The 17471-nt window shown below is 49.8% G+C and overlaps 2 protein-coding genes across 4 annotated transcripts in view; one reads left to right on the forward strand and one right to left on the reverse strand.

Moving 5' to 3' along the window:
* EMP3 (epithelial membrane protein 3) overlaps positions 1-2558 on the forward strand; it is a 4520-nt gene extending 1962 nt beyond the window's left edge. The window contains exons 4-5 of the mRNA XM_008569265.1: positions 1305-1445; positions 2291-2558. Of these exons, the coding sequence (XP_008567487.1) occupies positions 1305-1445; positions 2291-2460 (311 nt within the window). The 3' untranslated portion in view covers positions 2461-2558. The remainder of the gene's footprint in view (positions 1-1304; positions 1446-2290) is intronic.
* Positions 2559-3428: 870 nt separating this feature from the next.
* TMEM143 (transmembrane protein 143) overlaps positions 3429-17471 on the reverse strand; it is a 19099-nt gene continuing 5056 nt past the window's right edge. Inside the window, exons 4-8 of one of the 3 annotated variants that reach the window (XM_008569267.1) lie at positions 11947-12141; positions 11105-11235; positions 10366-10645; positions 5063-5252; positions 3429-4538 (exon numbers count right to left, since the gene is read on the reverse strand). In XM_008569267.1, coding sequence (XP_008567489.1) covers positions 4276-4538; positions 5063-5252; positions 10366-10645; positions 11105-11235; positions 11947-12141 — 1059 coding nt within the window. In that variant the 3' untranslated portion in view covers positions 3429-4275. Of the gene's footprint in view, positions 4542-5062; positions 5253-10365; positions 10646-11104; positions 11236-11946; positions 12142-17471 lie in introns of those variants that run through there. The other 2 variants (XM_008569266.1, XM_008569268.1) reach the window with 2 other exon arrangements.

The following is a 17471-nucleotide window of genomic DNA, read 5'->3' on the forward strand; positions in this document are numbered from 1 at the left end:
TGATGCATGCCCCGCCCACCTGGATGGTTGTGGGCAATATACACCTGTTCTTTTTTTTTTCTTTTTTTTTTTTTTTTTTGTCTTTTTGTCTTTTTTCGTGTCCGGCAACGGATCGCAACCCTCAGTGTTGCCCCTGTACCGGACTGGGGACCGGCAACGGGATTGCAACCCTCGGTGTTGCCCCCGCACCTCGCTCAGCCAGTGAGCGGGAACCGGTCTGTATGTGGGATCCGAACCCTCGGGCGGGAGTGCCGCCACGCTTCCCAAGCGGCGCACTTATCCAGTGTGCCACCGGGCCGGCCCCAATATACACCTGTTCTAAAGAGGATGGGCTAGAAGCCCCACCCCCCTATTATGATTAGAAAGGGCAAAGACCACATGCTATAGGTTTAAGGACTGGGAGAAAGCCCCCAAGATTCTAAGATGTATGTTTCCAAACTTCTAAGATGGGGCTGGTGTTCTGATCAATGCATGGGACCAATTTGTCTAACCTCCAAGCCGGTGAGGCTGGAACCACATTAAAGTTCTAAAGGTGTGGGGTCAGGTGCATCTGAGTTCCAAAGGGATGGAGCTGTATCCAGCTAAACTTCTAAGTGAAAGAAGGTAAAAGATTAGGGTTGGCCATTTAGCTCGGTTAGAGGTGGGTGCTGTAATACTAGGCTTAAGGGTTCAGATCCCCTTACTGGCAACTGCAAAAAAAAAAAAAGGTGGGGGCCGGCCTGGTGGCGCACTCGGTAGAGTGCGGCGCTTAGGAGCGCGGCGGTGCTTCCGCCGAGGGTTCGGATCCCATATAGAGACCAGTCCGCTCACTGGTTGAGCGTGTTGCGAACGCGACACTGAGGGTTGCGATCCCGTTGCCGGTCACGAAAAAAGACAAAAAAGGAAAAAAAAAAAAAGGTGGAAGATTATATGTTTTTTTTTCCCCCTAAGAGCACATAAACAAGTAGTCTGCTCTCACGATTTCTATTCAGTGTTGTACTGGAGATAGCCAATGAAACAAGGCAACAAAAAGAAATAAAAGGCATAGGAAAGGACTTAGTAAAAAGTGTCTGTTCCCAGTAGACATGTTTATTTACATAGAAAATCCTAAATATTCTGCAAAAGCTACTAGGACTGATAAGGGAATTTAGCAAGGTCACAGGGCTCAAGGTCAACATAAGTAATACTGCTAGGTATCTAAGCTTGTATGGCTGTAAATGGGAGAGGGGAGTAGAGGGAAGAGAAGGGGCAAGTAACAAGCAAGCAAGTGGGGTTGGAACTCTGGACACACTATGACTTCCACCTCTATCTCCTCCTTACTGCAGGCTGGCTGAAGGCGGTGCAGGTCCTCATGGTGCTCTCCCTCATCCTCTGCTGTCTGTCCTTCATCCTGTTCATGTTCCAGCTCTACACCATGCGGCGAGGAGGGCTCTTCTATGCCACTGGCCTCTGCCAGCTTTGCACCAGTGAGCACTGTCCCTCCCCAGGGGAATTGAAGGGGGAGGGGGTCAGGACGCGGGGAGCCCTGAGAATGGACATCTGGAGAAAGAAAACAGTTTTCTTTCAGAAAATTTTTTTGTTTGTTTTCAACAGCCCAACTGCCTGCATGGACTATCTCTCTGCCCCAAGGACTGATAGGAGTTGTAGTTTTCAGTGACTCAGTAGTGGTTCTGATGAATGTCTCTGAGTCATGGGAGAACCGGCATGGGGAAACTTGAAGGGCTTTAAAGAAGCCTGGTCTGGGAAAGGGGATATAGGCAAATAATTTGAGTCCCAGGGATCAGAAGAGGGTTAACTAATTAATACCCCAAAAGAGAACTCTGAATCATAATAGCAATAGTTTTCTGGCAGCCAACGCGATTTCTTGTGTATCTTCTGTATATCAGACATTTCAGGGACTTCTGTTTACTTAATTTTTTATTTCAGGTGCAAAGTGCTAAATTAATCATAGTCCTTGGTTTGGGGAACATTATTTTCCCAGGTTCCCCACAAAGCCCCTCTGTTTCATTAATTCACTTTTGCATATTTGGCCTGTAGAAGAACCCTCAAAAATATTACTTGGATAGATGGATGGATGGATAGTTATTATCGTCCCACTATATGGATAAGCAAATGGGACCCAGAGAAATTAAATAAATTGCCCAAGGCCGCTCTGGAGTAGCTATGTTGCGTGGTGCTGGGGGAGAGAACCACAACTCCCAGCAGGCAACAGTGCTGCACACTCACCCTCCGGTGCTTCTTTGTCCCATGGTTTGTTGGGAAATGTAGTCTTGTGAGCACTGCTTGACGTGGGGTTCTTGTCTTCCCGCAGGCGTGGCGGTATTTACTGGGGCCCTGATCTACGCCATTCACGCGGAAGAGATCCTGGCGAAGCACCCGCGAGGGGGCAGCTTCGGTTACTGCTTCGCCCTCGCCTGGGTGGCTTTCCCCCTCGCCCTGATCAGCGGCATTGTCTACATCCACCTGCGGAAGCGAGAGTGAGTCCAGCCTTGCCCTGGCGCGCAGGCCTCCTCCCGGCCTCTAGCCTCACTCCGAAGCCCCCGTGCGTCTTCCAGAAAATAAAACCGTTTAGCCGCGGGCTCTGCCGTTAAGTCCTTCCTTACTTCCTCCCTTTCTTCCCTTCCTCCCTCCCTTCTCTCCTCTCCTCTCCTCCAGGGACTCAGGCTGTGCACGCCTGACCACCAGCCCTCCGCCCTCATACTGCCTATCTCCTAGCCCCCAGCCCCTCCTGAGGACACAAGAGACAAAACCCCAGCCACATTTTCCCTCCCACACCCCAAGACCCTGGGCCCTTCCCTCTCACCCTCTGATAGACGCCTGAGTCTAGACCTTCAGACACTTCTGGGTCCCAGTAAACTCTGTTAGGAATCAGTCTGGAGGGTCGGGTCGTCTTTACTTGCATAAGGTTCTGTTACTCTGCTGCTCTCTCTGGGACCCAGGCATGGTGTGTTTCTAGATTGTTGATCTTTTTTTTTTCTCTCTGACCCTGTGTCTGGGAAGAGAGTTCTTTTCCCTCTTGAAGTCCAGTCTCCCTTCCTTTCTAGTACCCAACCTCTCCATTTTTCTCCTTTCCCCAAAGGCTCCTCACATTACACCTTAGTAAAAATAAGAAGGCACCCTCCTAATCCTGGCTGACCCAGTCCCACACCAGGACACGGGCTGGACTTTACAGCCACCCACCCCCTGGTTGTGTGCCTTTGTGCGGTGAGCAATCTGCACAACTGCACAAAACCACCCTATCTCCCCTGTTCATGAGACCAAGACTCTGGGAACCAGGGCCTCTCCTCAGGAATAAGGGCCTTCTAGGATCCTCTCTGTAACCCACAGAAACTCTGTTTCACCAACCATGAACCCAGCCTCTCTCTAGGACTACATGCATTAGTATCCCCCAAGACCCAGAGTCCCTTCTTTCCAGGATTTGGATGACTTTCTTCCAACTGCTGCAGCCATCCCATTCATCCAGATTTATTAAACATGATTTACTCCTTTGGGAGAGGGGACACGGGAGAAATTGACAGGCCAATAAATATCGCACAGGCTGCTGGTGGTGGGGAGATCCAGACCGAGGTAGTTTCTGTAGAAAGGGTGAGGGACCTGGGTAGGGAAGGCACCTGAGTTTGTTGGCAGCCTGAGTGGGAGCAAGTCTAGGGCTGAGGGTGGTCTCTGGTTCCTCCAGGCCCACAGCTTTCTGCCTGGTACGAGGTTCTCAACCCCTCCAGCCTGGACACCCTGATCAGCAGTTGACCAGATGGCCCACCATATATAAGCAACAGCAATTGATAGGTCAGGTTTTCTTTAGAAATTATGATTAGTTGCTTCTCTGCAACAACTGGCTGCCCAAGGTTGATGGTGCCAAGCAGCTGTCACTGGCTGTTTGCCAAGGGGCAGGTCTAAACGGCACTCATGGACTGCTGGCTGCAGCTCTGCCTCGGTGCACATGATGGGCGGTTTGCTGGGAGCAGGCTAAAAAGACAGTGACATATAGCCTTGGGAGGGCACAACTCTGTCTGGTGGTTTTAAAAAGCCAGAGCTGAGCAGCTGTGGTTGGCTGACACCCCCACCGCCTCAGCCAAACCACTTTGAATGTTTTTGGCGGGGGGTGGGATTAAGAAATGGAATAGAAGCAACGCTAAATAGCTTTGATTTGCTGCTCATCAGAATGGGGCGTTCCTAGCAACTGCTCGCTGCTTTGACTGGCTGCAGTGTAGCAAAATAATTGCCTGTCAGTAATTGGAAGTTGGAGAGTGACAAAGTATAGTAGCCGTGACTGACAGCTTCTCATGGAGGAGGCAGAGCTTAGTTCCTAGCCAGGTGGCTGGGTGGGGTTGGACAGGAAGATTTTGTTCTGGGGTTGTTACTGCTGGGTGCTACATGGGAGTACTCGGAAGTGACTGTAGCCAAAGGCTCTAGTTTGGGGAAACCCGAGGGTGGGTATAGCCCCACGCTGGGGGTCAAGGCTTGTAGGTGGGCCAGGGCCCGAGTTCCGTTGAAGGTCACATCACAGCCTGACTTGGCCAGGAGCCAGTTCTCCACCTCCGACTGGAGCCACCTAGAGGTTTCTGCTGGGAGAGAGGCAGATGTGAGGTCAGATTGGGATGGGGAATGACTGGGAGGAGCCAGTGGGGAGAAGCATAGTGCAAAAATAGGAGGGGTCTGGGTTTGAGAGAAGTATAGGGTACACTTGAGGCTTGGAGGGGAGTGGGACAAGGCCTACGAGGCTCCAGAGGGCCAGGAGGCTCGGCTCTGGGACTCTTGTTTAGGGAAGGACAGGGACTCCTGTCGGGAAGGGGCCTACATAGGGAGCAGACAAGGGTCTCTTGTAGGGAGAGTGTGGGCTCATGCAGAGGAAGGAGTGCAAGGAGAGGGAACATGCCATGGAGTCCATCCAAGACCCCCATTAAGGCTGAGGTGAGGAGATGGAGGTTGTGTTCGGGGATCCCGTCTGCTGAGCGCTGGGGTCTCCTCACACTTTGGTTAGGTTCACCAGTGGGAACTAGGAGTGGGGATAGTGTCTAAGTGGGACTGGACCCCAAAGGGGCTGGGCCGGACCACACAGAGGCACTGTCCCAAGGCCGCATCCTACCTTCACGTGGGCCGTGCACATCCCCCGGCCGCCGGGCCAGGAAGCTGTGAGCCAGCAATGCCTCCTTGGTGTGCTCCTCCTGCGCGCGTAGGGCCAGGGCGCTGAGCAGTTCCGAGTTATTGGATGTGCTGCGATAGTAAAGCATGTGCGCCAGCTCCAGCGCCTGCACGCTGCGCCGCTGCCCGAACATCTGCAGGCAGGACGGAGCTCAGCGCGGCGACCCGGGACTTGGGGGGACGCAGAGGGAGGCGCAGGGCCGTGCGCGGCCCCCACGCCGTCACCCCTTTCTCGCAGACTCCCCAGGGGTAAAGGGAGGTGCGCTGTTGAAAAACAAATGTCCCAGGGCCACAGTTCGGGCCCCCAGGGCTGAGGTCCAGAGATCTGTTTGTTTTGTTTTGTTTTCTGCTGGCAGGTACGGGCATCCGAACCCTTGACCTTGGTGTGGGAATCTGTATTTTTAACACACACACTCTTGTCTCAGTGGCTTCCAGGCCGCCAGCCCAACCCAAGCTGGAAGACTACAGTTTCTAGCAACCGCGGCACTGGTTTGCCAATCTGAGCCGTATTAATGGATTTGCTCAAAGATTTCCAGTTTTAGCCTTGGAAGGTTTTGTTACAATAATAAGTTATATCTTTGAGAGACATACTAAAGTATTTCCAGATAATATTAGGATTCAAAATGATCCAATGTTCTGGTCAGAACCCCCTCCCGCAAAAAGTCCGATGTTGAGGGAGAGAGGTATTCAAACAAAATGGCATTTACTACTGCTATTTGCTGAGGCTGCATACTGGCTACATGGGAGTCTGTCATACTATTCTATTTCTGTATTTGTTTGGACTTTTCCATAATTGGGGGGGGGGGGTTAAACTATTAAATTAACCGACCAGCTGCCAAAAAATAGAATAAAATAAAATTAAAAATAAACAATTAAATTGTAAAGAGAAGTGGAGGGAAGAAGAATGTTGGGGGGGGCAGGCCTGGGGCCCAGCTGTCTATTGGCTGCCCCCCTTCCCCATCTTTGGTCCCCTCCTTGTTTGGACCCCTTTCCCCATCCTTGGTGTACCCAAGTGGGGAAGTAAGAGCCCACCGGTGCCCTCTGGGCTCACTCTGAAAATCTGTGCTGGTAGTCCTCCATTCATCCACTAAATGAACTCAAGGCTACTGGGTCCTACAGCCAGTAGGACTGGGTGCCTGTCCCAACTATGCCCCTACCAGCTGCGAGCCCTCAACTAAGACCTAAGTCCTTGGGTAGCACTGTCTATAAAATGAGGTTGATGCCAGGGAGCGTTCAGGAAGTAATACCCAGTTAATGAAACACTTAGGACAGAGCTTGGCCCATCACAAGCACTTAACGAACATTAGCTACTGTGGAATAGTCATCCACAACCCATGCTAGGTGCCCACAGAGTGTTGCTCCTCTTACATCGAGGCCTAAGGTAAAATGCCTCTGAAGTTAACACACCCCAGAAAATTGCTGAAGTGGCCTGTGCGGTACTGATGACACAGCTGTGTGTGGACTGAGCCCTCTTCTTACAAGCCCAGCACACTCAGTTTATGTCCCTGCATTAGAACAAATCGCCATTTCTTCAGTTGAGGGTAAGATACAGGAATAGCATGCATTAGGAACTGTCTGGTATGAAAAACACATTTAGGTTTTGTGTCTGTGTCTGCCAAGCTTATGGAGATGAATTCTCCTATGTTAAATCAGGTCATGCGAATTTTATGGCACACAAATGAAGCCAGACATCGCCCTAGAGAGAAGTTGCCACCTGCCACCTGGATGGTCCCTTCAACACTCACCATGGCTCACACTGAGCTCACCATCTCCCCCAGCCCACTTCTTCCTCCTTCCCTGGGATCCATTTCTGGAGCAGCCCCACCATCTACTCAGTCACAGGCAAGATCACTGGCACCATCCGCCCTCCCTCCTCACCTGCTTTTCACTCCTGAGGCCCATCATGCTGTCCCTTGACTCTCTGTCTCATCACCTCGTTCTCCCGCTCCACAGATCAGTCCCAGCTCAGGATTTATCCTCTCCTGAGCTGGTACATTGCCCCAGCCTCCTCCTTGGCCTCAGTCTCCCCACTCCAGTTTCTTCCCACACAGCTCCAGAGCTGCCCCTGCCCCTCCCATGGCTCCCCAGTGCTCCCAGAGAGCCCATGTTCCTTAACCTGGTACCCAAGGCCCTCCCACTCACCTCCTCCTCCCCTCTGAATGCAGCCCACATTGCATAAACCAGTTTACCCTGAACATACTCTGCTTTCTCGGGCCTCCAGGTTTTGGAACAAGCCAAGTCACCCTGATCTGTTCTTGGAAAACACTCACTGCCTCATCCTCAAAGTTCAGGAAGGACTTTGCTTCCTACCAATGAGCAGTTGCATCCTCAGGCTCCTGCAGTGCTCGCTGCTACCTCCATTAGGCATGTGAAAGTCTGTGTCCCTGTGTCCTGCACCTCTTCCTCCAGGGCAGGATCAGGCAGATGCATCTCTGGGGCGCCAGTTCAACAACCCTCCCCAGGCTGCCCCATGGGCCTGCTCTGTGCTGTGCTAAGGGGATACACAGTGAAGCCCAGGGTATGGTAGAGCCCACAGGAACACCATCCCAGCCTGAGATATCCAGGAAGGCTTCCCAGATCACACAGCATCTGAGCTGAGAGTAAAGGGTGAGCAGAGGCTGGCCAGCCCAATGAGGGCGAAAGAACACTTCAGTCTGAGGGAACAGCTTATGCAAAGTCAGAGAGTGAGAGAAGCAGGGCCCAGGGACCAGGGGAGGCACCACAAGCATGTTGGTGGAGCTGAAGCATAGTCTCTGAGGTGAAGCATTGTGTCCGATGAGGCTGGGGAAGCATGGTCCCTGATGTCAGGCTGTCAGCCAGAGAGGGGCAGGGCCAGCTCTGGGTCATGGGTGGACTGAGCTGGAGGGGATGACTGGAGGCTAGGAGGCCCGAGGAGGCTGGGAGGAGGGCCTCAGCGAGGGCATGGCCATGAGGGGCAGGCTGGGGACTGACAGGTTGGGGGGCAGGGGAAGTCAGCTCTGGGGGTCTAGCCATTGACTCAGGGGACAACGTGCCATCCACAGATGGGGAACCCAGGAGGAGTAGGTGTAGGGTAGACACTTTGCTCAGTCTGGCCATGGCAGCAAGTGCAAGGGGCCCAACGGGAGGGCTGTCCCTAAGCCAGCTGTCCCAGGCTGAGCTTGAAGTGTCCCTACTGATGATCAAATCACGGACGATGGAGAGCTGGTTGTGGGAAACCACAGAGGAGCCCTTTGAGGGGAAGAGAGAAGGCCCTGCATCCTATAGCAGGAGTCTGATCTGAGCACCTGTCCCCCAAAAAGATGGAAACTTGGAAGGAGCAGGGAGCTTGGGGGAAGATGGATGCTGGACAGTGGGGACACAGTGCACATGAGGAAGACTTGGATGCATCCAGGCAAGAGGAGGGTACAGTGGTTTGGGACTGAGAGAGAGGCCTGCAGTGGAAACAGATCCAGGAGTGACTAAAGCCTGGAGAAGGCCCACATTTAGGGGCTGGGGCCTCAGCCCGGGGTATGGAAAAATGTTTAATAAATACAGTAAATTAACTAGTGAACTGGGTTTTGTTTCTATTTATATGTTAGTTAGTTAGTTAGTTAGTTAGTTAGTTAGTTAGTTAGTTAGTTAGTTAGCTAGTTAGTTTTTTGGGGTTTTTTTGTTTTTGTCTTTTTTTGGAACTGGGTTTTGAACTGAGCCCTTCAGAGCCTGATGGGCTCCACAGCCTCCAGGGGCCATGGAGGGAGGGGATGGACAGTCTACCCCGGGCTGGGACTCAGTATCTCCTCCCCAGAACAGCTTGACACCCCTCACCCTGCCTTTAGTCTCACCCGGGCCCTCTGACCTCCCTTCCATGGTTCACCACTGCCCTGAGGATAAAGCCCAGGGCCCTTCTCTGAGCATTAGAAACCCCTGCTACCCTCTGGGGCCTCATCTCTCTACCCTGGCACCCCAGATTCCAGCCCTGTGATATATGCCAGGCTGTGAGGTCCCTTCTCCACAGGGCTTAATCCTCCCATTTCAAATCTTCACTCAAATTCTGCCTGAGCCTGGCCTAAGAAGGAATTACTCCCTCCCCATCCCTTCTGTTGGCCCGGGCATCCTAGCACCCTCTCAGCCAGTGCAGCCTGTTATTATCTGTGGGATTTATTACCAGTCTTTCTGAGAGCCTGTCGGGATGGCTGAAAACAGCTTGAAAACCAATGAGCCAGCAAATGAACGATCGGGTACAACGAATGCCTCACACCAGTCTATACTCCAAGGGTCAGTAAAAGGCAGCCACTCCAGGCCAACTCAAGACAAAGCATGCAGCTTGGCAAGCTAGGTGTCAGCCCCCACCCACGCCCTCGGCCATGAATCCAGGGATGGTAAACAACCCGAGCAACTGTGCAAGCCAGTCTTGCACTCACATGTCCAGAATCAGGAAGGGCAGTTGTTAAACATATAGTTTCTTGGGCCCCAGTCCCAGAGTTTCCAATTCAGTCCATTTGGGCTAGAGCCCAGGAAGCTGCTTTATAAACCGGCCCCCCCAAGTCATAATGACACCCAGCTAGGATGGGTACTCAGGGAACAAATAGCCCAATTAGTAATAACAATAATCATGGTAATAGCTAACTCTTATATAGTACTTCCTGTACTATGTGCCAGGCTCTGTTCTCAGCCCTGTATGCATATTAATTCTTTTAATCCCCACAACAACCCTATGAGTTAGGTCCTATCACCATCCCTACTTTGTGGATATGGTGGCTGAGGCACAGAGAGGTTAAGCAACTTAACTCAAGATCAAGGTTAAGCAACTTACTAAAGATCACACAGCTAGAAGACAGTAGAGTCAGATTCAAATCCAGACAGTCTGGCTTCAAAACACAGACCCTTCACCATGTCACTAAAATGCCTCTTAAAGCAGGCTCTGAACGAGTGGCTGTTCACTCTCCTGTAGCACCTACCATGTGCCAGGCACTATGGCCAGTGCTGTTCATGGATTCACTCATTTCATGGGCACAACAACCCTACAAGGCAGCTCTCGCTATTAACCCCATCTTCCAGATGAGGAAACTGAGGCACAGAGAGATTAAATACACCCAGCCAAGATGTGTTGAATAAATGAGGTAGGAAGAGAAAACAAGAAAGAGAGGGAGGAAAAAAGGGAGGGAGGAAGAACAAACAGCATGAAACAGGAATAATGCATGAAATAAGCAAAAATATAGGGTGGCTTGATCTGCCTGAATGCCAGGAAGTAGAGACACAGGAGGCATGGTGGGGTGGCCCACTTACCTTGGAGGCCCGCATGCCCATGAAGATGGCAAAGAGCAGCAGCAACAGGGAGGTGGCCACCTTGAGGTCTGAGAGCACCACCATGCCCACGTTGACGAAGAACACCATGCCCGAGACAACCAGAGTGAGGTTGAGCAGGGCACGCTGCAGGGTGGGCGTGCGCACCTTCAGCTCGGGCAGCAGCTGCTCGAGGCCCTCCAGTGGCGTGTCCTTGAAGCTCTTCAGCACCAGGTGCCCTCGTTTCGTCCGGGCTGCCAGCACCACCCGCTTAAAGTATCTCCTGACAGAGACAGCAGGGCAAGCAGGATCAAGACTGGCCCATGGAGCCCCCTCCAACCCCAGAACCCTCTCTCTGGCTCTGCAATCACACACCTATTTTAAAAGCTACATAATAATGGGGGCGGGGGGATCAGAAATAAGTTGTGTCCAACAATAGGGGATCAGTTAAATAATGAGATCTGTATTATTGGACAGGTAGGTTGTTCATCAGAATCCTATCTGTCCCACTTCTTCAGATTGTAAACTTCCCTCTCCAAGCCTCAACTTTCCTCACTTGGAAAATCGGGACAACTGTCTCTATCCTTTCTCTTCCTCCAGAAATAGTAGCATTCACTTTCCCTTGGGAAGAAAAGCAGCATCCAGGCCCCAGGCACCCAAACCCAGACACTAACCTGTTGGTCCCCTCTCAACTCTAACCTTGCTCCCTCTCGCTGTAGCTGGGGAACAAGGGCCACCTCACCTCTCTGCCGGGGGCGACTTGGCGAAGAAGCCACGCTTGGAGCCCACGCTGGACTTTCGGGGCATCTGCCCGACTCGCTGGCCCAAGGCCCAGAACTGCATGTAGATATACTGATCCAAATTTATTGTCACCTGCCAAGGAGGATGAAGAAAGCAGAGGCAGCTATGCATGGGCAGGGGTACTGAGGGCAGGATGCCAAAATTAATTGTTCCTCCCCTTTCCCCACTTATCACCATTCGGTGTCTGGGTAGGGCAGCCATATATGGTTGTTCATGTTGTATACTGAACGAGGGCACACCATCTAAGGCAGCGCCTTTCACATAGTAGTCATCTTCATTACCATATTTCCTAGAATCTAACATTCCACTGATTTTAAGAGACAACATTATTTTATGAAGCAACTAAAAAAGACAACACATTGCCAATTAAACAATGTCACAGCACTACTTGTAAGTCACATCCCAATATCAGAGATGACAAAATATGATTTTAGAAAAGGTTCTTAACATCACTAAAATGTGGAACTTTAGAAGATTTTAGCATATTTATAGTTTTGCTGATTTTAAGGATGAGTGTTTTGTGTTATTTATCAATACAATTTTCTGACATATGGTGATAAAGTCTCTAGTCCTGAGAAGATCCATATCTTATTAAACTTTTCCAACAGATGGCAGTGAAGTGGCCTGAGAACATGGAATCTTTTTCTAATTCACCAAGTGTGCCACATGAGCTAGCATTCTGTGTTCGGGACTACGACTCCCAGCAGCTCCTGCCTCCCAAAGGCTCCACCCCTACCCCAAAGGCCTCCTGGGAGTTTTGGATCTCCTCTGGAAGACAGGTACCTGGACCTCATCCTGAGGGTGGTGGACCACTAGCGCATAGGCCAGGGTGTCCTCGGAGAGCGGGGAGAAGTTGGCCTGGGCCAGTAGGGGCTTCAGAGCCTGAAGCACCTCCTGCTCATTGGACAAACGCTGGGGGTCCGTTAGTGATGGCTGGTCGAGGGTCTCCCTGTCAGGGTTGATGGGGTCATACAAGGCCTGAGGAGAGAGTCAGGGAGAAAAAAATGGGCTAGGTCACAGCAGGAGGGATTGTGGGGACACTTAAGGATGTTCTTGTCCTCATCCTTTAAGTGATAGGGTACCCCTAAGGCTTGATCCTGGGCCCTCTCTCTTCAAGCTCACCTGAAGTTGCCCTGCCATTCCAGTGCCTTTAAATACCATCTCTGTGCAGATAACTATCCAACGCACATCTCCAACTTGGACTTCTCCTCCAAGTTCCAGACCTAAAATCCAGTTCTGGTGCATGAGCACATTTCTTCCCTTCTCCTCCCACAGTAATACAGGTGAAGGTGAATGTTTCTCAGGCTCCCTTGAGGGTAGGCATGGCCAGGACACTAAAGTTTCATCCACAGATTGAGCAGAAGTAACAGATACACCTTCTCCCTTACTTCTTGCTCCCCTGGACTTCCACTCTTTCCTTGTTCTGCCACCTTAGAACACTGTTTTCCCCACCATATTATAAATATTTTTAAATCTTCTGTATATTATGATGCTTTGACATCTTAAAAAAACCTTTCAGGCTGTTAAGAGAGTGCCCCTCCTGGGCCTAGACAATTTTTAGATAGTAAAGGGCCCACCGAGGAGCATGTCTTTGATAGCCAAACTAACCAATCCAGAGCCAAACCTCCTCTATCAGGCCCTTGCACCCCAGGAGACAATATTCTTCTGTGGGAATCATCCTAGGGCCAGGTGCCAACAACTAGGAACTATCTCTTTAGCCTATAGCCCAAAGCCCAATGACATTATTCAAACTAGTTAATCTTGAACTTTCCCCTGACTGCCTTGCCTTTCCCATGGAAACCCCAACAAAGGCTCTGACCACCGTAGTACCTTTCCCATGTGGCCCTGCATGGTGTGGCATGCCTCCTGTCTCTAGGACCAGTAAATATAATAAACTTTATTTTTTTCTGAGTCTCTCCTGTATCTCTTCTTGTGGCCACAACTGACTAACCATCTCATAAAAGAACACAAAACACCCACAACCCCGTTTTGACCATATAGAGGTGAAGACAATGTCCTAAGGGACAGCAGAGCAACAAGATGGAAGGAACCTAAGTTCCAGAATAATCTCATGTAGAACAGAGCCACCTATCCACCCTGGCCCACTTACCACAGACTATCTAGTGGGAGAGAAGGGCCGGCCTGTGGCTCACTCAGGAGAGTGTGGTGCTGATAGTGGGAGAGAAAAAATCCTCCACTTCCTTTAAGCCATTGTGTTGTGGGGTCTGTTTGTCACAGCAGCTAAGCCTTTATACTAACTCATACAAACTCCCTACTTGATATTTCTTTTTTGGATATCACAGTCATCTCAAATCCTACATGTCAGTCCTACAGATCACATTCCCCTGTCTCCAACCCTAATCTTCCAAGAAAACAACCATTCTCGATTTCCTCTCCAATATGGTTTGAATGTTTGTCCCCTCCAAAGCTCATGTTGAAACTTACCCCCAATGTGGCAGTATGTAAATACGATCTTGCCCTCTCACCATGTGATGTCCTTTACCACCTTGGGACTCTACAGAGTCCCCACCAGGAAGAAGGCCCTCATCAAATGCATACTCTTGACCTTGGATATCCCAGCCTCAAAAACTAAGAAATAAATTTCTTTTCTTTATAAATTACCCAGTTTCAGGTATTCTGTTATAAGTTACAGAAAACAGACTAAGACACTCTCCCAAACCTATTCCCCCCAACTGTCCCTGGCCTTTCTACTGAATACCAGACTCTTATATTCAATTATCTCTTTGACGTCTCCAGCTGGCTGTCTAATGGCATCTCACATCTAACATGGCCCAAAGAGAATGCTTCATTCCTCCCTTCCCCCTCCCCTCTCCAGTCTTCTCCTTTCAGGAATAGTACCACCATCCATGCAGATGATCTTATCAGGAATCTTGGAGGCATCCTTGATTCCTTTATCATTAAACCCATATCTAATCCTTTAGCAAATTCACTTGGTACATCACTGAATCTGTCTTGAATCACCCTCCTCTCCATCCTCACTGCTATCTTCTCACCAAAGCCACCTTCATTTCTCACCTAAACAATTACTTTGGGCTTCTGCTCTCCCTATGTTTACTCTTGCCACTTCCAATATCCACTTGGCCATGAGAATGAGTTTACTTAGATCATAAACAGATCCCAGCTAGCCAGTTAGCTCACTTGGTTGAAGCATGGTGCTGATAACACCTATGTCAAGGGTTCAGATCCCCACACAGGGCAGCCACCAAAGAAAAGAAAAGGGCTGGCCAAATTAGTTCATTTGGTTAGAGTGTGGTGTTATAAACAGATTCCACACTCCACCCCTCTACTGGCTTCCCACTGCATTTGGAATAAAATCTAGAATTTTTCCACAACCTTTAAGGTCCCTCACAAACTGGCCTCTGCCCTGCCCACCTCATCTTATAAACCTACACCCGTCCCCTTCCCCCAAAAAAGAAATTGTTAAGTAAATGAAGGAAAAGTGAGTTTCCATTTGCCTAGCCTATTTGCTCAAGGAAAGACTGAGTCTCAGGATGACATATAACTTGTATTAGACTATACAATCCTCAGAGGGAAATCACCCCTCTACAAACAAACCCATAAACCCAACTCTCTGTGTGTCTCTCAGGACAGGGAGCCTTATGGAGCCACTTGTTTAGGCCAGGTACTTTTCTTAATAAGTAGAAGGAAATTGGGGAGGGTACTCCAAGTGGGAGGAATGGCTGGGCAAAGGTTTGGCAGTGGGAAATCCCAGGGCCTCAGAAACAACTAAGGAAGGAGGGAAGGAGATAGTGATACAGAAGAGAGTCAAGCTGAGTAAATCCTCATCTTAACTAACTCCTATAACTAGGGTGTGCTGGTTGAGGACAGGACTTCAGCCCACAGCTAAAGCCTGTGTCTGAATCCTGCAACCCAGGTTGATGGAACAGTCCCACAGGTCATGTTCTGGGATATACAGAGTGACCTTGACAAATTCCACTTCCACGGCTGAGTTGCAGTGTGAGAGTGAGGGAATCTCAGAACTGGTGGAGAAAGAAATCTGCATCCATCAAACATCTGCTGTGAGACAGATTCTCTCCTGGGAACTTCACATACACTCAGGGCTTTGAGCCAGAAACCTGGACATTGCACATGATCCCTGCTGCTCCCTTCCCTTGCACCATCAATCCTGCTGTTCCACTTCCAAAAGTGATCAGCACTTCACTCAGCTCTTTCTTCCCCACCAACCCTGCCCTGGTCCATACCACCATCACCTCCTCCTACCTAGATGAGTCCAACAACGTTCTCAATGGTCTCCCTGAATGCCACTGGCACCCATTGACAATTCATTCTCTACACAGCTGCCAGGGAGAGCTAGTAAAGCAATAACAATAATAATAAATAATAGCACACATTTATGTACTGCTAACTATGTGCCAGGCATGGTTAGAAGCATGCTACACATACATTCTCACAGTGTGAAAATGGTACTATTGTTATCCTCATTTACAGATGTGGAAACAGAGTATAAAGAGGCTAAGTAACTGCCTGAGGTCACACAGCCAGGATGTGGTATATCCAGAATTACACATCTGACCATGTCAATCTGCTAAAAGCCTTCCAAGGCTCCTACTGCCCTCAGAACTAATACCACACTTCATACTATGGCCTGAAAGGTCCCAGAGGGATTGACACCACAATCCCCCTTGATCACTCCACACCAGCCACACTGGCCTTAGTTCCTCCATCCACAGGATTTTGCACATGCTGTTGTTGGGAGAGTCTCCCTGCTCCCCTCCCTCCCTCCTACTCTTTCCACTACTGAATTCCTACTCCTCTGTCATGTTTCAGCTTCATTATCACTTTCAAAAAGCATTCCTCCACTCCCCAAGCTGAGCAGGCCTGCCCTGTGTGGTTGGGCAGGATGTGCACTGCACAAAGGTGTCAGATCTATGGGGCACCATCATAGACACTGTAGACCTGGACATTTTCATGACAGTCACTCTTTAGATGGAAATAAAGGGTATAGAGCAGCACCGTACAATAAAACTTCTTGCAATGACGAAAACATTCTAGATTTGCACTGTCCAATAAGGTCAGAACTGGCCACAGGAGGCTACTGAGCACCTGAAAAATGATAAAGTGACTGAGGAACAGAATTTTTTAAATTTCACTTAATCTTAATTATTGTAAATTTAAAAGCCACATAAAACAAAACAATAAAAATGAAAACAAAAAATAACAAAAGCGGGCCGGCCCGTGGCTCACTCGGGAGAGTACGGTGCTGATAACACCAAGGCCCCGGGTTCGGATCCCACATAGGGATGGCCGGTTGGCTCACTGGCTGAGCGTGGTGCTGACAACACCAAGTCAAGGGTTAAGATCCCCTTACCGGTCATCTTTAAAAAAAAATAAAAATAAAATAAATAAATAAATAAATAACAAAAGCTACATGAAGCTAGTGGCTACCTTATTGGATAGTGCCAGTCTAGAGAAAATGGCACCCTTTTCTAATTTGCATAGAGATCCCGGGTACCAAAACCAAGGTCAGCTTTGTTGCCCATTTGCACAGAACTGTGCCCCTTGCCTTCACGGTCTGAACTTATCCATTCATTGCAGAGAGCAGCTGATTCACAACCATCCCCACCACCCAAGTTCAGCCCCCTGAGGGCAGGGTACAGGCCTGATTTTGCTTCTCAATGAAGCCCCAGCACCTGGCACTGGGCCTCACACAAACATCTGCTGAAAGAATGAAAGATTTAATTGGGTCTTCATGGTGATTGTTGCTGCCATTTTCTATCCCCATTCTCCCTTGGGGACCTCAAATACCATCTGCCTACTGAGGACTCCCAGATTTCTGTCTCTAGTCCAGCCATCTTGCCTGAGCTCCAGATTCACACAGCCAAGAGTCTACTCAACATTTCCACAGAGACGTCCAACAGGCAGAACATCCTCTCACACCCACTATGTCCCAAACTGAGGTTCTGCTCCCTCCCCAAACCTCTCACCATCTTCCCCACCTCAGGAAATCCTTCCAGGTGCTCAGGCCCAAAGCCTGAGGGTCATCCTGGATGTTTCTCAGACATCCAACATGTCAGCAAATCCCGAAGACACTACATTCAAAACATAAGCAGAATCCGACCATTTCTCACCCCCTAATCTGAGCCACGCTCTTCCCCTGGGCTATTGTTGTCACACATCTTTGCTGGGAGAATTAAGTACTGTCTCTGCAACTCCACTGGAAGACAACTGGAAGCTCCTGCCTAGTTTCTCCTGGATTCTGCCCCATATGCCTTTTTCCTTTGCTGACTTTTTTTTTGGGGGGGGGGGGGGGGGGGGGGGGGGGGGGG

This window comes from Galeopterus variegatus, unplaced genomic scaffold (assembly GCF_000696425.1).
Source record: "Galeopterus variegatus unplaced genomic scaffold, G_variegatus-3.0.2 Scaffold486, whole genome shotgun sequence".
In the NCBI taxonomy this organism is placed as follows: domain Eukaryota; kingdom Metazoa; phylum Chordata; class Mammalia; order Dermoptera; family Cynocephalidae; genus Galeopterus; species Galeopterus variegatus.